Source organism: Drosophila pseudoobscura, chromosome 2, assembly GCF_009870125.1.
Source record: "Drosophila pseudoobscura strain MV-25-SWS-2005 chromosome 2, UCI_Dpse_MV25, whole genome shotgun sequence".
Classification (NCBI taxonomy): Eukaryota; Metazoa; Arthropoda; class Insecta; order Diptera; family Drosophilidae; genus Drosophila; species Drosophila pseudoobscura.
The window spans coordinates 17,252,956-17,274,820 of record NC_046679.1 but is presented as its reverse complement, the minus strand read 5'-3'; the positions used below and the strand labels follow the sequence as shown (position 1 = coordinate 17,274,820).

Below are 21,865 nucleotides of genomic sequence, written 5' to 3'. Positions count from 1 at the left end.
ATATATTGTTAATAAAAGGATGCAGAGGAAGAGCACTAGACCGCCGACTGTTTCCTCTACAATCCGACCTGTTGCCTTGAACGCTATCCGGCTTTCTAAATGCTGTGATAGCGAAATGAATAATGCAGTTGCTGCGATGCAGAATCATGAAACGCATGCGGCAATTTTTGCGCTAAGTGCAGAAGGCGGAGTCACACGCGGATGCCGAGGCGGCAGGTCGTTGGGCACATTGCACCCGGAGACACCCACATCGTCGTACCCGGAGATCTATGAAGTGGACGATGACTTCAATCTGCCCGTTTCGGTGGCCCTCCTGCTGCTCATCTCCTACATCCTGGTGGGCTCAGCCAGCTACGTGATGCTGGAGTCCGACTGGGAATTGCTGGACTATTTCTATAACGTCTTCATCTCATTGTCACCAACGGCACTGGCGACCTGGTGCCGACCTGGTCAGCATGATATACCTGATGTACGGCTTGGCCCACAACTCACGCGTTATGGCTTCCATTGGGATTTTATAAAAATAAACGTTCACAATTCCCCTTCAAGTGTAATTTTTTGTTATTACATAAAAATGTAGTAAATATGTGACAAAAATGTAGTTAGCGTGTAGTTATCACGTAAAGACATTGATTTAGTGGAAATTGTTGTTGACACCGTTCTTGTTTAAATCTTATTTTATAAAAAGTCCAATAATGATGAGAGCTTAAAGTTTACTAATCTTGTAGGAAATTGATTGATCAATCGGATGAAATTATGATTTTAATGCTGGGTGTCCTACCTAGCTGTCGATATTAAGCCGAATATAAAAACCGAGGAATATAATGGAACTTGAATACAAATAATTCGTCAATATATCGTCAGTGTTTTGTGACGTTTGTTGGTATATTTCTGAGGTCAGACCGTATATCGTATCGTTAAGTTCGCGGTCACACTGGCTGTCATTTTCCGGTCGTTTGTCGCGCGAGTTTGGCGAGTGTGTGAAAAAAAGGTTTTCGTTTAAAATAATCTAAAATTGTGCTGAATCTAAGAGTTTAATTGGCAAGAAATTAACTACACACCACCGACAACATGGCCGATAAAATTGTAGACAGTGAGATGAACGGCGAAGACTTCACCAAGGATGTAACCACCAACGACGTGAGCTCCGAAAATGGTGATGCGGCGGGAGCTGCCGGTTCCACCAACGGCTCAGAACACACATCCGCTGTCTCTAACCAGCGGGATGACGACAGGTATTGAAATAACATATTGGGCCAATCACCGCAGGCAGGGAGCTGATAAATGTAGCAGATCATGTGCCCAACTTCAGTTTCTATTGCCTCCTCCTCCTCTGTTACGTAAATGCGAAGCTAACGTCGTTGGTCGCGTCGGTGGGAGCGGGAGTCGGCGGAGTCTCCACTCTGCCCGCCGCGCTGACCCCTTTGTTTTCGCTCGCGTGCGTGTGTCTGTGTGTGTGCGTGCGACTGTACCTCATTCACCAGCAGCAGCTAAAAGCAGAATATTAATAGAATTTTTTTTGGAAATTTTGTTCGTAGCCGGGCGTTTATTTTTTGTTCATTCTGTCCTTTTGCTAGCTATGGAAAATTTTGTTTGCTTGCGTTAGGCTTGCACTGCTGTGCACTGCTCGTTTTCTCGCAATTCGGTAACGAGCGATATTTTCATTAGTCAGAGCTCCCAGAACAAAGCCCCGAAACAGTCCCCAATGCCTGACGCATGTGAAGGCCTCGGCTCGGAGCACCCCACGGGAGCACATTTTCCCCCATTTGTGAGGTTATGTTCGCCGTGTGTGGAGCTCTCCCCACGTTGCCTCCACACTCTCGCACTCACACACAAGCACACAGCTGGCTCGCCTTGCCTTTCACTTGCAAAAAACCAAGTTTGTATTTGTCAGAGTATTTGTATTTTTTTTCGCATTACTCTTTTGTTTAGCCATTCGTTGTTATTTTGTTCGCTCGTTTCCATGCTCTTCCAGTTCTGTACCCAAAATGGCGGCCATAGTGTGTATATGTACAAACACAAGCCCATATGCGTGCGCGAGTGTGTGTATGTATGGATTGTATGTATGTTTTGCATTTTTCACTATTCCCCTTTGCTTGCCGGCTTCGCGCTCTGTTGGCGAGGCATTGCCAGCCGGCGTCAAAACAGTGTTGTTGAGTCGGAAAAAAAATAAACGAAAATGATCATTTTTGTTGGATATTTCATACGATCCCATATTAAATTGTGATAAAGGTAATCCGATTTGGATCAGGCTGAAGAAGGGTCTTTGTTAACTTTTGTCTTGCGTTTCGTTTACTTCTTGGTTTGTTTATGGGAGTATACATAATTTTTCCATCTATTGAATTGATCATTATAATGCCTAAGTTTAATCTTAAGTCAAGAGGAGACTTTGTATCAACACAACAACAGCCGAGCAGAGGAAATCGGCCCGCAATTGGAAGGAGCGCCAACAAAACATCAAAAATAAAGAAAAACCAATCCAAAACCAAAAACAAATCAAAACAATACATAGCTTTTCCTGTTGTGTTTGAGCGAACTAACCTTGTTCCTCTCCGGCAGGTCTTGAGAGAAGGCTAAACTATTCTCAAGCAAACGCAGTCGAGGCGAGGGCCCGAACGGAAATGGGATTCCCTTGGCCGAGGATTCGGAGCGTGCGCAACGGATGCCCTCACCCCACGCCGATATTGATGTTGATGGTATTTATCTAACCAAAACTAAACAATCAATCAATCAATCAATCAATCAGTCAATAGAACTATGTACACACAAAATTGTCAGCAATTATCTCGATTTCAAATTGGATCACTATAAAATATGTTAAATATCTGTGCCCTGTACAGGAGAGTGTCTTAACGTACATATAACACAATTATTGTTTAAAAAAATATTGATATATCAGAGAAAGAGAGAGACCGAGACCGAGTGAAAGAGACTCGCATTTTTTGTTTGTTATCAAGCTCAGCCGCTGAAAGAGAGTTAAAGGCAGAAAAAGAAAGTAACGTAAAGCTAAATCTCTCCCACGATACGGATCGGATTCGAAAACGTGCGCCGACATGCCGATATTGATAGTCTTAAAAGCCTCTAAATTCCTCCGCCGTGATGAGACTAGACTGTTCCAAATTGCCCGAAATCCAATCCGCAGAACCCAGCCGTTTCTGAACTTTGCCGTTTCTGAAGTAACGTACAGCTCGGAATAAATTAAGTATTCTATTTTCTTAACAATTTATAAAACAGACAAATAAAGCAAGTAAAACCAGAATCCAGAATAAAACCCTTGCATTTTTCTCATATCGAATAAAACTAATTGTTAACTATGTAAAAAAAAATACCCAAAACAAAACTAAATATTCACTCTTTGCATATATGTATCTTTCGCTCGTTTGTGTCTCTCGCTCGCTATCGATCGCTCGTCGCACTCTTTCGCTCATTTCCGAGTTTGCAAGTTTTTGATACTATATAATCTCCGATCAGATCTCTGATTGAAAACAGTAATTAAAGCAATTTTCACTTCAAATTTGGTGAGTTTTTTTTATTCGTTTGTATCCTAGCTCTGCCATCAATCTTTTGCAGCCATAAACAAAATGTAAGAAGAGAAATTTTAAAGTAAATCGAAGAAGAAAGTATAAAACACAGCCTATTTCCGTTTTCTGTGCCCCTAGTTGTCCCCATAATGATTTCCCCCGCCCCCCCTTAATCGGTGGAAATACCCCTTAAAGCAATGCCCGACTAAACCGCAATTCTTCTGTACCCTTTCGCAGGAAACTGTTTGTGGGCGGCCTCAGCTGGGAGACGACCGAGAGTGAGTAGAAAGAACATTTTCAATCGGATGCGGCCAGAGTCTGACCCCATGCTCTTGTTCCTGTGCTTGTTGTTTACAGAGGAACTGAGGGACCATTTCGGCAAATTTGGCGAAATCGAGAGCATCAACGTAAAGACAGACCCACAGACCGGACGCTCGAGGGGATTCGCCTTCATTGTATTCACAAACACTGAGGCCATCGATAAGGTGAGCTCTGCCGGCGAGCATATAATTAACAGCAAGAAGGTCGACCCCAAGAAGGCCAAGGCCCGCCACGGCAAGATCTTTGTCGGCGGCCTGACCACAGAAATCAGCGATGAGGAAATCAAAACCTACTTCAGCCAGTTCGGCAACGTAAGTTTCGGCAATGTTGAAAAGGGTTGAATAATGCTGAATGATGATTTTATACTCTAGATTGTCGAGGTTGAGATGCCCTTCGACAAGCAAAAATCGCAGCGCAAAGGCTTCTGCTTCATCACCTTCGATTCGGAGCAGGTGGTCACAGACCTGCTGAAGACGCCCAAACAGAAGATCTCTGGCAAGGAGGTCGACGTGAAGCGTGCCACGCCGAAGCCCGAGAACCAAATGATGGGAATGCGCGGTGGTGCACGCGGTGGAATGCGCGGTGGTCGCGGTGGCTACGGACGCGGTGGTCAGTACAGTCAGAGCACAGCAGATCCATCTGCCATCTGGCATAGATCGCAATGAATTGAACAGTCTTCTAACTGCGTACCGATCTCTCTTTTTCCGCAGCCTACAACAACCAGTGGGACGGCCAGAGCTCGTACTCTGGCTACGGCGGTTATGGCGGCTACGGTGCTGCCGGCGGCTACGGCGACTACTATGCCGGTGGCTATTATAATGGATATGACTACGGTTATGGTAAATACAACAAACAACATAATAATGCTCATAGCAACTATTACAATAACAACACGTCGAGTAACTACCACCAAAACAAGAACAGTAGCAGCAACAACTACCAGCAGTTTTAAGTAGCCACAGTCCACCACAGACAGGCAACACCAATCACAGCAACAACCACCAGATTAATTATCAATTACTTTGCCATAGACCTGAATCGAAATTTCCACGTTGTTGTGTTTCCCAAATCAAACGAAACTGAGAGAAAAACAAAAGCAAAAGCAAAGGCAAAAACAAAAGCAAAAACAAAAACATCGTTGTGCTGCACTTATGTGTATGCACGCGTGCACCCCCGTGTACATGTGTGTGGCGGGTGGCGGCCGGGTGCATATACGGTATGCATATGTCCAAGAACAACAAGAACAACCAAAAATAAACAAACAACCACAACAAAAAACAACAACAACAACAGCAACGTCGCTAAAAACAAGAAAACTTTTTAAAACTAATTGTAAAATTTAATCATATTCAGCGAAGAGTCGAACAGAAAGATTTTCTTCATTTATATAAAAGCAAAAAAATTAGTAATTTTATACACACATTTATATATGTATATCTAAACAACGTATAATTTTAAAAGAATATTTGATGTTTTACATTTTAAAGCGTACTTTTAACGAGCATTCTTCACTTACACAAAACATTTAATTATCAATTATTAGTTGTGTAGCATTTAAACATAAAACTGACGAAGCGTGTGTAAACGATTGTGTTGTTTAAAGAGTGAGAGAGAGAGCAGGAGATAGAGAGCAGGATGAAGCCAAGTGAAGTGAAGTGAAGTGAAGAGTAGACGTGGCGAGGCGTTTGGGTCGTGGGATCTCCCGACCAGGCGACTCCACATCACACCACACCAAACCGCACCGCACCACACTAGACCAGACCGGACCGGACCAGCCAGAGCAGGAAATCCTGCAGCAGCGCGATGTTGATACGAGGTCGCTTTCAACAGACTTTCCAAAGATGACAAATACCTCAAACGCAAAGGCAGCAAACAACAAGACCAAGACCAGACAACAAACAACCAAAACACCACACACACCACACAACCACAGACATACACACACCACATAGACACACACACACACACGAGAAGCATGTGCCAATTGCGAGTATGTGAAAACTGTGTGAAGTGCCAGCGTTTTTGGCCTTTTGCGCAACTGCAACATGTGCCTTTTAATTGTTAACTAACTGTTATTGTTTGAGCCAACTGAAACCAAAATCAAAACCACACAAACACCAATACCAATACCAATGCCAGATAAACAAGCCCACTCCAACTCCCACTCCCACTCCCACTCCCATACTCCCCACTCCTACACTCATGCCCGAGCGCACACACACACACACACTCCTATTCTCAAAAATATAGTTATTTAATAGTTTTTCCTCTTTGTTTTGTTAAACAAAACACTAAACAACAACAAACAACCACAACAAGAAGAAGACGAAATACAGCAAGAACAACAGAGACAACAAACAAAAAACAAACGAAACGCGTAATCAAAGCTTTGATTCAATGTCTATTTAAATATATATAGCATATACATATATTTTTAGATACATATTATTATCCCGGCAACGGGATGATATTCACGTTCTTGCAATGCATATGTTTTCGTATGCACATACGTCAATATACCTACCATATATATATATATATATATACATATATTTATATCGAGTATATACGAATGTTATATATATTTATACATACACGTAACATTTAACTATGGTACTATTTTTGATAGTATTACTTTAAGGCAAATCCTTGTAAAAAACAACTACAAAACGGAAGAGTACAACAACGACAGCTCTTGGATCCAGGGGCAAGCCCCGAAGGATCATTCTTTTATTTGCTTTATTTGCATTTTCGCTGCACTTTCTTGACTAAATGTAACTTGCGTAGCGTAGCGTAACGTAACGTAGAGCAACAACGTAACAGACGTATCAAACGTAAACAAAGAGCACTCAATTTTAGATCGCGCATTGCGGCATTCTGCACGTTCATACGTCGATTCCAAGAACCACACTGAAACAACAACAAAAATAACAACAACAACAACAAACAACAACCAAAAAGAAAAGAAAAGAAAACAACAACTAACTGAACAACAACGACAGCTGATTAGAGAACTTTTCAAACAATCATCAAGTGAAAACTTAACGAAACAAAGCTAAACAAAACAAAACACACTTCGTCAATTTTAGTAATTTTAATTCAAACAATTATACATATATAATTTTCCTTTTATGGTTTTTAAATGTTAAGTCGATCAACACCCACACATACTTACGAGCTTTGCTTTGGCAAATGTATATATATATATGTATATTTATACGTATTTGAAGTTCCGAAAATTCCGAAAGCAGAGTCCGGGAAACCGTGTTCTGATGGACATATCAAATATTGTACGCCGATTATATATACATTTGTGCATACATATATATTCATCAATTTGCGTAATTATTTTACAACAAATTTGCATGTTTCTCAATGTTTTTAGCAGTTGTCTTTATACAAACAAAAAACAAACGAAAAAAACTAAACAAAATAAGAAAAAAAATATTAACCCCTATCTTAAAAAAAACTACCCACACAAATCAAGTTTTTTATACATATTATGCTATATTTTTATTGATTATTATACCGATTATTATCCTGTTTAAATGTGTAAACAATCTTTTGATATAAACAAAATTTTTGTATACCTCTACATATACTTATAGCAATAATTTTGTGCCCCCCTTTAATATTAAATTGCTAACAACAATATATTCTTAATTTCTTTATAATTATCTCTTCCGTTATTCTCTGAAATCTTGAAACTAACCAACAAGCCCCACTAAAGTGCGGGGAAGAACGGCTGCACGGATCCACGGTGCATATTACCGCTTCCGCTGGCACTTCCCCGCAGTTTTACCCCCGATAACTATTTAATTATGTAATGTTACTTTCGTAATTATGATTTTGAGCATATATTTATATACGATGATTGTAATGCCGAATTTTCCGATGTTTCGCCTCACAAAAACGAAAAAGAAAGATCAAAATAATCAAACCAAACCAACCAACCAACCGCAAAAGAACAGTAAAGAAAAGAAAAGAAAGATAATGACCGACCCTTAATGAGGGATAATTAAAACCACCCAAAAGCGAATATCCAAAGCGATCGCCGCCGCGCGTCTGTCTTGTCCAAGCCCCCGTGGCGGTACGATATATTCCCGGTGTCCGAATCGTTGTTGTCTGGCCCAGAGGACAACGACCCACTATCCCAACAACCAAACAACCAAACAACCGAGCAAGCAACCAAGAAAAACAGCACCACAGTGTTATTTTCACTTAACTGTAACGATTTTCATTTTTTTACTTAAATCTTCCTTTCTATTAAACTTAAAGCGTATATATTTACAAGTAATTTAGCGTAATTAATATTTGTTTTTAGTGAAATGCATTGAAAAACTCTACAAAAAAAGAAAAACCTAAAGTAATTTACATTTAACGATTTGTCAAGCGATTTCCCGAGACAATTTTTAAGCTAAACCAGTTTTCTTGTTTTTAACAACAACAGCAACAACAACAGCGAACACAAAGAGTAATTATTATAAACATTATATTAACTCGAGTAAAAAGTAAAATTTGTTGACTATTGCATTTGTTTTTGTTTTTCGCAAAACGTTTTCAACGACACTCCAGAATATTCGCGACGAACCACGCATACGCCGCCCCATTTTATCCCCGTTCCCGATCCGCCCCCACGTACTCCCCCTTTAAAAGAGAAACTAACGAGAATCAAACAAAATGAGAACACTTTATATATCTTTTTTGCTGAGGTGAGACATTCAAAAGACACACACACAAGAGCAGCAAATGAATTCGCAATCTTTGGCATCATCCAATCAATGATAAATTGTTTATCGAATTGTTAAACAAAGCAAATAACTTGAAATTGAAATGCTGAAATTGTTGTGTGGAAAATGAGGTAAAAATTCAAGATTTTAAAAGAAACATAAATGCATAACGATAACGAGTGCTGTAAGATGAGAGATCGATCGATCGATGGATCGATCGAATGAAGGAGAAATCCATTGCAATGCATTGTGAAACATGTTAATAAGTCGAAACGAGTCGTGTCGAGTCGAGTCGAGTCGGTAACGATAATGATTATGATACCTAACCAGAATCAGACAACTACAACATCAGTTAACAATATCAACAACAAATCGATCCGCATGTATGTGTGAGCGTCGCCTTGCGCCTGCTCCCCACCATCGCTCCAGAGCGAGTCGGGAGAGAAGAGAGTAAATTGTTTTTAATTTTTATTTGTGTATCAGCAACAGCCAACAACCACCACAAACCATATTGTACTTTGAGCTACAGCAATAACAAGAAACATTTTAACCATCAATCTTATAATCAAAATCCACAAACGAGAAATGAGCAAATAAAAGAAAAACAAAAAAAAACCAACCAGACAACAATTTTGTGTGTATTTCAGTTGCCTTTTCCTTCCCACTTTCCCACTTTCCCACCATTCCTGTCCCGTTCCGTTCCATCCCCGTTGGTCCCTTCTCCGAATCCTGTATTCCGGATTCTGGAGAACTCCTTTCCAGCTCTTGACTTGTGAATTTGAATTGTCTCCCCTCGGCGCGGCGTCGCCCCTCAGTAGCAGCAAATTTTGACCATTCCAATCCGTACCAGAATCCCGATCCATATTCCAGACACAGCAAGTTCCACTCCATCCTCTTTCGTTTGTGTCGTCTACACCATTTATAAGCTAAGCTCTGTTTGTGTTTTCATCAATCTTCTATACGAAAAACCAACAAACCACCAAAACACCAAACCACTGCAATAACCACGTGGTTGCACCACAAAATATACTCGAAACGAAAGACTATGGCTACGGCGGCGGCTTCGACGGTAATGGCTACGGCGGCGGCGGTGGTGGCAGCTTGGGCGGTCGCGGTGCCGGCGGCCCACGCGGCGGTGGCGGTGGCGGCGGCGGTGGCGGCCCCAAAGGTATAAAATCACAGAAACGCCCAGAACTATCATCCAACTCTTTGCATTTATTCCACCTCCAAGTACTCGTACCTTTTGAACTGTCGAACCCGATCAATTATTTTATGTTTATCGTCTGTAACCCAAGCTCCCGAGTTTTGTTCCATTTTCAGTTGCGTTGCCCCCCATTGCCTGTTCAGAGTTATGTTTCCTAGACATTGTTCTATCCTTTGCGCTATCCCTAGTCTAGCCTTGGTCAAAATTTCTAAACAGTCGCTTGAATCGTTTGGCGTAGTAACAAAACACTCTTATATCCCCTTCCCGTCAGACTTTGAGCATGTGTATTGCCCGAGTGTTAGGGCCGAATGAGAAGTACTAATCCCTCGAACCGATTCCTCCATTTCCACAACAGGCGGCGGCGGTGGTGGCGGAGGCGGCAGCTTCAACGGGGGCAAGCAGCGCGGCTCGGGACGCCAGCCCAGGCACCAGCCCTACTAAGAACCGGTCACTGGGCACTCACACTCTCCAGATAACTACAAACTATTTGAATTTTACCTAGTTTAGTTTGTTATGGTGAGTACAAGTCATACAAGCCGTACCCCCGTCGAGGCACTTGCTAACCGAAGCTAATTCTTTTTCCGTTGCAGCATTACTACAACCACAACACACCAACCCACTTCTGAGTAAACGCATATATACGCACCTGTATATATGGATATACATTTGAAAGGGGACTGCACGGAGGCAGATCCCCACTCTTATTGCATTAGACGAACTGGCAGACTGGTAGCAGCAGCAGAAGCAGCAGTAGCGGCAGCAGCAGCTACAACCAACAAGCTACATCCTTACACACATGATGTGTAGCACCATTCCAACAACAATTAAATCTACAACCACAACAACACCAGCCGCAACAGGAGCGTCATTAATACATCCCCACCACAAATACGAGTACATAAATACGTACATACATACATACATACATAGATAGTTAGGCCTAGAGACATGTAATATTTTCTCAGCAAGTGGCTAATTTTTCATAGCCACACGCTCATTAAGCCGGCAGACCAACCAAGCCCCCCACACCCACCCAAAAGCAACAGCGAAAGCAAGAGCTATCCCTCAAGCCCAAAAGCCTCCCACAAGAAACAGTCGGAACACGTTACTGGAGCCGTGGTGGCCCCCCCCACAAGGTCTGTGCGTCGAAAGAAATTCGTTTTTCTAATGTAGTCTCATGTATTATGCGGGGTAATTGTTTAAAGTGCAGCAGCGACACGAGACAGCTACACGAGGAAATTGTTCAACACATTTTGCAACAAAATACAATACTGTAGAGATAAGTATTTGTTTAACTCTAATTACTGATAACTGTAACATGTAATATTGTAGTAACTATAAACACGAGAAAAAGCAACACAAGAGAGCAATGAAAGTTGACTGGTGGGCACTGGACGAGGGTGGTAGCGTCCCGAATGAATTAATAAATTAAGGAACTATTGAACTACATAAACTACGACAACCAACAGATCCACCAAAACACAAAGAACGCGATAACAAACGATTTTCAAGCAGGAAACATACTTCTGTATTCTGTTTACTTCTGTTTCTTGGGTGTGTGCATTAGCTTATAGACTACTTGTATATCTATATATTTATATACTCCTTGGTGGGGCAGAGCAGATAATATTTTATTAAAAATCAAACTCGAGTTTAATTGCTACCCACAAACAAAAACATAAACAAAAACACAGAACTGTATAATAGATGCCGGAATACTTGTTGAAAGAATTCTCTATATATGTATACATACTTAAACTACTATATTTACAAACCATATTAGATCGTGAGAAAGAAACGTCCGTAAAGGTAGAAGTAGAGGGATGCGCGGCATTGCGAAATCGCACAGATGAGACGGGCCACAGACTTGGGGTAGGGTAGCATTTTCGGAACAGATTCAGCTTAGGCTAAGACGAATTTGAAAATTGTATAAATATAGTTTCTCCCCCCTCTAAAAATATAAACAAAAACGTTATTCTCTTCCGTCATAACCGAGGGATGAGAGAGGGGGCGGTTTTCAAGCGAATTACATTAATTAAAGAAAAGTAAACTTTACTTTGCTGCGTTTTCTTATATTTCTTATATATAACACTCGTAACAATCATAATTTTGCACAAACAAAAACGATTATACACTGAGAATTTGGAACATCAGGCAGAATGATCTCTAATAGTTTCGCTTCACCTGGCCGGTGGTGAAGAGCACGTCCAGAATCTTAAGGAATTCGCGGTAGTTGAACTCGAGGCAGAGGCCACGCTGCATCCCGAAGCACTTGCAGATGGCCTCGAACTCGCGGCTGCTCAGCATCTGGTGCATCTCGCGGACGGTGAGGCCGCGCAGGAACTGGTTCTGGGAGATGGAGCCACAGTTCTCGCGGTCAAAGTCCTTGAAGACCTGGCTCAAGTTGGAAATCTCGTCGGGTTTGCGAGCGAGCTTCATGAGGGCCTGCGAACAAATGGTCCGCTCGTCGAAGCTGAGGAAGCAATCGACGCAGTCCAAGTTGGGCAGGTGCAATAGAGGTACAGCTGTGACCACCTGGTCGCCAAGACTCGATTCGAGTTGTATGAAGATCTCGTCCAGGGCCTTGCAGAAGTCCCGGTAGCGCACGCACGCCATGCGCCGGGGAGAACGGAAGCTGTGGAGATCGAGGGATAAGGTGAGATTGATGGTTATGGTAGTCACTGGACAGCCTACATGTTGCAAAGAATTGTGGTCTCTTCCTCAGTCAGGATGACGCCTGAGTTGTCCAGGGCCCGCTTAAAGTCGGACTCCAGAATCTCGCCCTCGCGGTGACGGTCGTAGTCGGTCATGAAATCGATGACGGCCAGGCCCTTGGTAAGGGCCTGACGCTTGGCACTGGTCAGGATGCGAATAATGGTCTCCTCGCTGGCCTCCTCCGGTTCCAGATTGTCCCGGGCGAATGGCGGGCAATCCTGAAGCTGCTGCTTGGTCACCATGCTGGGCATGGCGTACTCGGCTGGATCCACGTCGTCCAGGAACTTGGTGTAATGAAAGCCGAGCTCATTGCCATAGCGATGCAGCACGGCATCGAGCTCCTGATCGGACAGGAGTATGCCATTGGTGCGGAAGATCTGATTGGTCTGGTTGCAGCGCACATGGCCACTATTGAGTCTGGAAAGGGCAGGGCGGATGGGTAAAAAAACCTAGGAGTCAGGACTCGAGTCATCCACTCCACTCACTTGTCATAGCTGCGGAAGAAGGGGTGCAGGTACAGGCGACGGTTGCGGATGCGGATGCGTATCTTTGCCATTGCCTCCTCGCACACTTCACGCATGCTCTGCGGGGCCGACTGCCAGTCCACGGCGCCGGGTCTGGGCAGCTCTTGGATGTGGCGCAGCGGCGACTCGACCACGCACTGCGGCATCTTGTCTAGGTTCTTGATGGTGAAGACTACAGAAACAGGGTCAAATAAATTACAAATTCCCTAGACTACTCGTAACCACTCCCCACCCGTGTCGATCTCATCCACAAAATTGCGCCAACGTACGCGGTTGATGTCCATCGGATCCAGATAGCGATCCACCAGTACAGCCATCTCGCGCTGGGACAGGTACTTGCCCACTCCCATGGTGGACAGGCCGCGCTCGAACTGGTTTTTGGTGATGCTGCCGATGTTCAAGGCGTCGAAGCTCTCCAGGAACTCGGAGGTGCGCACCTGGTTCTTGTAGACGTAGTTCTGTATGCAGAAAATGATGTCGCATTGGCTGCGATTCTTCTTCGGATGATTGCACGCATCCGGAAAGATAGGGTGCACCAGCTTGCAGCCATTGACTGCCGGCAGCTGGGAGAGCTCCAAGTCCACTAGGCGACCTGGGAAGTCCTTAATGATATCCTAAAGAACGGGACCCGATTAAAATGAATAGAATAAAGTTGCCCCCTTGCCCCACCTGAGAGTTGTCCAGCAGACGGTGGTCCTTCAGGTAGGCAATTATGTTATCGATGTGCTTGAGGAACGCCACGTAATTAACCAAATAGCCGTCTTTCATATAGCGCCTCAGCAGCAGCAGAAAGTCCGGCTCCGACAGCGGTATCTTCATGAAGTGCAGCACCCGCGAGAAGTGCGACACCGTGACCACGCCCACATTTTGAGCAATCTAGAAGTGAAAGAAAATACGTTTTTCCTGGTATAGGGCACAGCGGTGAGGAGCAATCACCAGTTCATAGTCCTGAAAGTACGGCATCAATGGTATGTTCGCCTCCTGAGCAATCTTAAGCAAAATCAGACAGAGCCTGCGTCGATCCTCCGGCTGGGGAATGACATTCACATGCCAGGGATCGTTCCACTCCAGGCCAGTGGCCAGGTCCGTCTTGGCGCTCTTGTGCAGGGCTGCGGGTCAGAGCCGGGTCAGAGCCAGAAAATCATGAACAGCAACCATGCCCAACTCACTTTCGCTGCAGACAACCTTGCAGAACTGGCGATAGGCCACGCGCCCGTCACGGATTTGAAAGTAGTCGGTGACGTCCCTCAGCTCGGTTTCGGACATGCCGGCCACCTTGCGATACTTGCCCAGCACAGCCGTGAAGATGGGCTCTGTTGGGGTCATAAAAATGATATAAAAAAGGGCAGACCGAAATGTCCCTAGCGGATGTCGTTCTTACCCGATACGAAGCCGCTGCATCCTGGATCCTGCTGTTTCAAATCGGCACAGATGTCAAAGTTATAACGAAAAATAGCACCTTGAATTTTACGACAGGCCCGCCAGACTTGGTTGAGCTCCATATCCTCCTGCAGACGGTTTTCAAGGGAGATTGGATGGGCAGGCAAATTAGTTGAGCATGTTTAATGTCCGGCACATATGACACGGACTCGGACTCGGACATGGACTTGGTCTGGACTTACCCTGTCATCGCCCTCCTCTATCTTGGTCGTATGCATATTGGCTCAAGTATTGTTAACTGTTTTTTGTGTTTTTGTTGAGTACGAAAATTGTGTGAAATACAATCGAAAGTCCCTACGACATATGTATTTGTATTTGTATATATAAGCCAAAGTAACTGAGTGAAACAATGAAGTCAAGGGCCACCTAGCTCGGTCCATATTACAAATTGGATTTCTGCGCTTCGCTGTGTTTGCCTACGTTTCTCCGAGGAGCCGGTTGCACGGCGCAAGGCGCACTTCGTACGGCGTACGGCGCACGCAAGGAAGCTTTGGAGGAGCGCAACACTAATCACTTCCTCCTCGTGCCCTGGCCCGGAGACCCCGGAGAGTGGTGAGTGGAAAGCGGAAAGCGGAGTGCTGGCCGAGCGACGTTCACCGTTCTACAAATCGCTTCCAATCACGCGCTCATTCATCGCCCAGTTTGTCGCAATGCCACCAACACTTTTATTAAATTTTCTATAAATGGCTGGGGGGAAAACAGGAGAAAACAAAGAGGAACGGAGAAATGTCAGAGTGATTGGAAAAAACATATCCTGGCATCATCAAATGCAATTTTACTTTATTGGAAAATCGCTGGCCATCCATCCGACCAAGCAAATCGCATCCAAAACCAACCAACAGCGGCGACAAGGGGCTGGCTACCTCGCAGAGCGTGGAGAGCTGGGACTGCAATTGGTAGCCGTGGTGTTGGGTCCATGAACCTCCGGAATACCCCACTGCCGCCCGCCCAACGGCCAGCACGAGTCAAGGTTGATTGGCGACGACAGGTGCACTATACACCTGACCACTTCAAGCTGGTCACTCGGGCCAGTCGGGCCACTCGGGCCACTTCTGGCCACGCGACTAAAAATAACCTGAAGGGCGGTTCTCCCTGGCATTTCTAGTGTTTGGCCAGATGCCCTTTTTGCTCCTGGAGCAACGTGTGTTCCAGCCAGCTCTAACTTCCATGCGGGCACCGCCTTTGCCTCGGTAAATACGTATCACTGAATCGGTTGTGAAAGTAGTTCATTAGGATTGTTCTTCTACAGAAATATCCACTAAGTTGACAAATGATAAATGTACTCAGTACTCAGTACTCTTTATTCTTTATACCTATTGGTTTTCTAAGTAGATGTTTTCTTCATTGAAATTGGTCTTGAAAGACTTATCTCCTCGCAAGAACTATTACTTTCTATCATCCGCAGAAGAAAAAATTATAATTTAACATAAATTCTCCAATTACTGAAATCTAAGAACATATTATTATTATTTGTGTGTTTAAAGCGACGAATTTAGCATAAAACATCCTCGCAAATGCTTCCCTTCTGCTGGAAATCGGAGCTTGCTTTTAATTTAATTTTGTTTCGAGTACGGTTACGGGTATACGAGTATTCGTGCTGGCAAATTGCTTTGCAGAATCGTAATACCCGGAAACGGTTAGTTGGTTGTGGGTCATAAAAACGAATTGCAATCATTATCGTTGCTTAGATGAGGTTTGCAACCAGGCATTTCCCTCCACTTCCCCTTTCCCCTCCCCCTGCCATGACCATACCAATGCCCATACCCATTCCCATGCCACCTTTGAAGCGTGCTTTATTGCAGTTTTTATTGCACATTTTTGATTTACTCAGCCGGGTGAGCATAGCCCTGATGGGGGGATTGGGGGCTTTGGGGTTTCGGCTATGAAAATGCGTGTGCGTGTGGTGGCCGGGCCATCGATTTGCTGGGGTTTTGTTCTTATTGTGTTCCCTGTTTGATTTGATGCGGTGTTAAATTATAATTATGGGTTCGAGCTCTCCAAACGGGGTCGCTGGTAGGGAGAGCTGTGCAGGAGCTTATCGTGCACAAACATATGGCATTTTGTCAGTTAGTTTGTTTGACTTCTTTTTCACACAATCGCACTGGCATCCGCGTTCAGGGGTTCCGGGTGTGAGTGCTCGTGTGTAGGTAGACAAAGTGCCGGCATATATATTCATGAACCTGGTGTACATCTGCATAATGCAGGGCAGCGGCAGAACCGCCAAAAGAAGAAGGAGCAGAGCAGAGCAGCCGTGGCTGTGGCTGTGGCTGTGGCAGGATACGGCAGTTGGCGTACATTGCCTTTTATTTTAGTGGCTGCTTGGGCTCTGTCTGCTTCTTTGGCGGCCAGCTAGTGGCACACACGGTGAAAGAGTTAAGCAGAAATATGGGAAAAAGGCAAACAATGGCAGGCAACCTAGTTATCGCCCGCCATCTTTATTGCATGCAAATGTGCGAGAGACGGCGCAAAAAGGAGGCGCCTCTGTTGAAATGGCTGACGTACTAACACATGGGCACACACTCACACATAGATCAAATGCTGATGCACTGAGGGGAAGCCCGAAAGGAAGGCTATCTTTGGGGACGAAGCTGTTGACGATTGATCGAAGATCTGCCAAACAAGCTCGCACTCGACACTCGGTGCCCGACTACGCCTCGCTGCTCCGCAAACGGCGCTGCCAACCTTATCTGGTTTGTCTCTCCCCCCCGCCCCGCGGACACGCCCACCTGGCTGCTGCTGCAGTGCATCACGACGGCGGAGTCCAGGAATTCCAGCCCTGCATATTTGGCTGCAGAACAAAAAGAGGCACCAGCAAAGCAAAATAAAACCCACGTCTCGGCAAATAAATAAAAATGCTGCTCACTTCTGCTGCGGCGCGTTTTATGCGCGCGCTCGCTCGCACACACACACACACACACACAACACATGCAAACAGGTGCGAGAAGCTTCGTTCTCGCTCTCTCGGCCACTCCGTCACACACGCTGGCAGTGTTGCCACCTCTTGAGGGCCCAAAACAGCCAAATCAACATTTGTGGCTAGCTGGGAAAAGCAAACCACAATTTTCAAGAAGCAATATAAACACCGCTCCACAATGAGGAGGAGGAATCATAATCCAGTAGACCTAGGCGGAACGGCTTACCGAGCGGCGCTTGGAGAGTGACTACCATTGTATATATTGCAATTAATAAGACTGAATAAAGATACGAATACTTGTGCAATTAGCCTAGACCGACGCCAAATTATAAATCTCTGTCATCGGGCCCACGGGCGGCTGGAAAAGGGTTCGTTGCACCACTTTAAAGTACATTCCTGGTGGTGTGGTAATGATAAGGCAACCCAATCGACTATGAAGAATCCTATATAATCTTCCAACGTACTCGTAGATAAGTATAATTCCATTCTAGCTAGATCTTATGAAATAATTAGAGCTGGATGCAATGGAACTTAATCTTGGTTAGCCAGTCCTGTTTGGGGGTTCAGTTACCTTATTCAACGTACGTTCTTGATTATTGGAATCCAGCTTCCAAGAATCGTAGTTGTATCGCTTTTGAAAAACACACGATAGATAGAACAGAATTGGGAAATACCTGGCTTGCGGTGGAAACTTATCAACATAATTCTACGTGTACAAGAAAAGTTATTAAACAAAAAAACCAAATTAATAGCGGAAAATATCTGAAATGGCAGCACTGATGGCTGGCTGCCTTCATTTTTGTAGTGCATACTTGTATTTCGGGCGCTGCTTATAATTCCACGCCAGAGTTGTAAATATTTGCTCAAGTATTTATTTATGTACTGCCTCCGCTCGCATGTACATATGTATCTATGTATGTACGTATCTGTGTGTACTGTGTGGCTTCCTTTTGGCTTGGATCGGTTTGGTTTGTGTTGTGTTTGCGGGCCAAATTAAAATGCATTGCACTATTGCTGGCTTTTTGATTTGCACTCCCAGTCCCACTGTAGTGCTTGCTTCTAGCAATTTTGTAGTGCTTTCAATTTCTTTAATGTTCAAAGCGTATCTTAGCTGCTGTGCCAGCTCTTCCCAGCGATTCGACCCGACCCTCATTTTTCGCAACATAGTGACCATAAATTGCTGGGCAAGACAAACGGCACGGTAGGTGGAAACATCTTCCGCTTTCTGCCAACAATTCGTGAATACTCGTAAACACACCTGAACGACGACTTCTTCAAGTCATCTCACCTGCCATGATTATTGTAATTGCCAGAATTTATATGGTATAAGGTTGAAGGTACTTTCATATTAACATTAGCCACCACATTATACAGTGCCGGACTTAAGTGTTCGCACAGCAATAGCATTTCAGTTTACTGCAATTTTCAAAAGAAAAACAATTTGATTCGATAGCTTAATCAGTTTTCTATAAGATTGGCATTATTTTCTAAAATTTTGTAAACGAAAAATGAAATAAAATTTGATTTACAGAGGTTTCTACCGATTTGGTTCAAATTAAAGTTTTTCTGTTTTTGCCAGGGTTTTGTACGAAAGACAATTTTGGGAAGCACCCCGCCATCGCGACACAATGAGCTATCCTCATTTCTTATCCGTGCACCCTCAATGTGCGACAAAGCGAAACGTGGCAGAGCCCATTGTACATGCATATATATAGTACAAATCCGCCCCGTTTCTGCCATAATGGCGTGCATTTTTCTTTATTTTTTTTAACATTTTTTTAAATTTTTTTACATTTGCCTAAAAAGCTATATGGTATAATAAGAATGAACGTATGTATACATTTTTTTAAATGAATTTCTTTATTGGTATTAGGGTTAAGGACAGATATCGCTCCAAATAGGCCCATGGTGCTCTGGGTGGGCTTCGAACTACAAATTGTGCAGACATACATATGTATGTATGTATTTATGCATTTTAAAATACCTAGTAAATTACACATTTTCTTTATTATTTCCTATAAGGAGTTTCCTATAAGGAGTCATGATAAAAGTTATTCCGAAAAGTCTTTCTTACTCATTAAACTATCAAAAGGAATATCGTGGGAATGCCATGGTTATTTGATATTATCCTGAATACGAAAAATTAGGTTAGGCCAATTGCCAAAATATACATACGTTTTATTCGAATTTCCGTTTCCCCTGTGTTCATTGATGATGGATGCTGGATGATCTTCACAGTCCACTGTTGAAGCCAATTACACTGAATAACCTTTCTGTCAACTGGGAAAAAGGATTATTAAGTTGAATAAAAACCCATGTAATGCTTTTATTTTATCACAATATTATGGACCGAATTTGTAGAATATTTCTGCATGGATCGGAATGACATTTTTTTTCTGGCATGGAATTTTGTGCCCTGCTTTAGGGTTTCGCTTTGTCCATGACAAGCCAAAGTTATCAATTTTTCCAGCTGCTCTCTTTGGCCATGGTTCATCAAACAGTTCTCCACAGACACATCTTGGCATTTGGAAATTGATTTTAAAAACTTTTTTAATTAATTATGATAATGTCGTAGTGAGCGAGCTCTGAGTGGGTGTGGGAGGATGCCACGGGCAGCCAGCTTCCTCCGCCACACCCCAAAGGACCACGCCTCGATTCATTTGACGCATCGCTGTACTGCTTCTGCTGTCGGGTGTTCTGACTTCTTTTATTGCTGCAAATGATGTTCGAGTTGAGTATTTCTTTTCTCATTTCTTTTTTCATCATTGGAATGTTTGAGTTTTCACATTTCAATTTCTGGAATTTTACCCAACAACTTTTCCCGAATCCTCTGTACGTTTTTGTGTACGTGTGTGTTCGAGTGGGAGTGAGTGAGGCTGAAGTTAAAATTAACAAAAATGGGCATCATTGGGGGATTGGGATAGAGCAGGGGAGGCAAGGCAGAGCAGAGCTGGATTGGGTGTTCGGTCTTCGGGCCTTCAAATAAGTTTTGTATTAATGAAATTGCAAATATGTGAAACTTTTATACATGTTTCTTTATAAACTGGCAAACTAATAGAGTGAGTTTTGGCATGTTGTGTCACTGGGTCGTACTCGTTGTCCTGGGCTGGGCTATACTCTGCCTTCGCTCCTGCAGTCAGTCTGTCTGTCTATCAGACCTGTACGTGTGTGTGTGCAAATATCCTGGAAACTTTCTGCAGCAAAGTTTGAAAATGTATTTCAATGCATAGAAATGAATCTAATTTGTAAAATTTCATACAACAGTTGAAAACTTATAAACGCGCAGGCACTTGCACTCGGCACAGGGCTCCACCTCGCCCATTGCCCATCGCCCATCGCCCATTGCAATACCAGCTGCAGCTCCAACTCCAGCTCCAGTTCCAGTTCCAGTTCCCGACTTCCTCTCCTTATCCTTACAGGCCCCTCCTGTCCTGTCCCGCCCGCTTTCCTGGCCTGTTTGTGTGAAAACGTCGACAACTTGGCATGCAGATTGCAAACTTTCGAATAGCATCACCAGCGTCAGCGGCAGCGGCAGCGGTAGAGTGTGCGCCTCTAAGAAAGGAAAAAAGCAAAATGCTGAACAGATTTAAGTGGTGCTTTGTTATGCATAAATAAAATGCCTGGCAAGAAATAAGCAGGCGCCGAAAGAGGGAAAAACTAGTACAAGCCAAAACATATTTTCAGTTTATTTAAAATAAATTTTACATTACTTAGCTCCCAACTAAAAGGCTGCAAACATGGGTCATGCGCCTACTCCTGGCACACCCACCAGCCAGTACGACTCCTTACCAAAGCAGAAAGTAATTTACGCTCAGCCAACTTGCAAAGAACTTGCTTGGCCTGGGCCTGGGTTTGGGCCTGGGTCTGGGCCTGGTCTTTGGCCTGAGCTTGGGCTTTCTCTGGCAACTAGGCACAGTGGTGTACGGCAAGCAGCCAAAGACAATTTTGTTGGCACTAATTGAATGTAAATACAATTTTGCTTTGCTGTCAAGTCTTGTGTCTAGTCGACGACGACGACGACAACGATGGCTATGGCAATGGCAATGGCAACGAACGGCACGGCAACGATGACGACGACGATGACGATGACGATGTTGACTGTGTTGGCTTGGCGCTGCTCTACGAGTATGACGACGTTGGCAATAAAACGAAACGAGCTGATTGTATGCTACAAACAACTGCTGCAGCTGCTGCCAGCAATCGTCTCCTGGCCTGGCCGGGCCTTCCCCCGCCCTTCCCTCTCTGCTGCCGCAATTCGTACTCCGTCTTCATCTTCAGCCCGTGCTCCTGCTGAAGTGTCGTTGTAACGTTTGGCACACAGATCAAGTGCAATGCAACGTGCAAAGTTGCAAAAAGCGCAAAAATCAACAGTATAAAATCTTTTATTTAGTGTCATCATCATCATCAGCGCTGCTTCAGTTGTTGTTGTTGTTCCTGCTCCTCCAGTGCTACAGTTCTACAGTGCTCCAGTGCTCGCCCAGCATCTTGGTTGCTCA

General features: G+C 44.0%; 2 protein-coding genes across 3 annotated transcripts; one reads left to right on the top strand and one right to left on the bottom strand.

Annotated features, from left to right (window-relative positions):
- The first annotated feature begins 923 nt into the window (after positions 1-923).
- On the top strand, positions 924-11,138 carry sqd (RNA-binding protein squid). Of its 2 annotated transcripts, XM_033380080.1 has the most exons (8): positions 924-1,235; positions 3,759-3,799; positions 3,879-4,153; positions 4,214-4,451; positions 4,553-4,681; positions 9,615-9,740; positions 10,132-10,292; positions 10,367-11,138. In XM_033380080.1, exons 1-7 carry the CDS (start codon positions 1,072-1,074, stop codon positions 10,215-10,217), a joined length of 1,059 nt encoding a protein of 352 aa, XP_033235971.1. In that variant the 5' UTR covers positions 924-1,071; the 3' UTR covers positions 10,218-10,292; positions 10,367-11,138. The 2 variants fall into 2 exon arrangements, with proteins under 2 accessions (XP_033235971.1, XP_001359012.4); XM_001358975.5 differs by lacking the exon at positions 9,615-9,740 and having other exon boundaries at positions 925-1,235.
- Positions 11,139-11,382: 244 nt separating this feature from the next.
- On the bottom strand, positions 11,383-14,793 carry LOC4802003 (uncharacterized). Its single transcript, XM_001358974.4, has 9 exons — positions 14,638-14,793; positions 14,397-14,523; positions 14,185-14,328; positions 13,952-14,124; positions 13,685-13,891; positions 13,248-13,629; positions 12,977-13,187; positions 12,471-12,908; positions 11,383-12,411 (listed from the first exon to the last, which is right to left on the bottom strand). The coding sequence occupies exons 1-9, from the start codon at positions 14,671-14,673 to the stop codon at positions 11,943-11,945; spliced, it is 2,187 nt and encodes a 728-aa protein (XP_001359011.2). The 5' UTR covers positions 14,674-14,793; the 3' UTR covers positions 11,383-11,942.
- Positions 14,794-21,865: the final 7,072 nt, after the last annotated feature.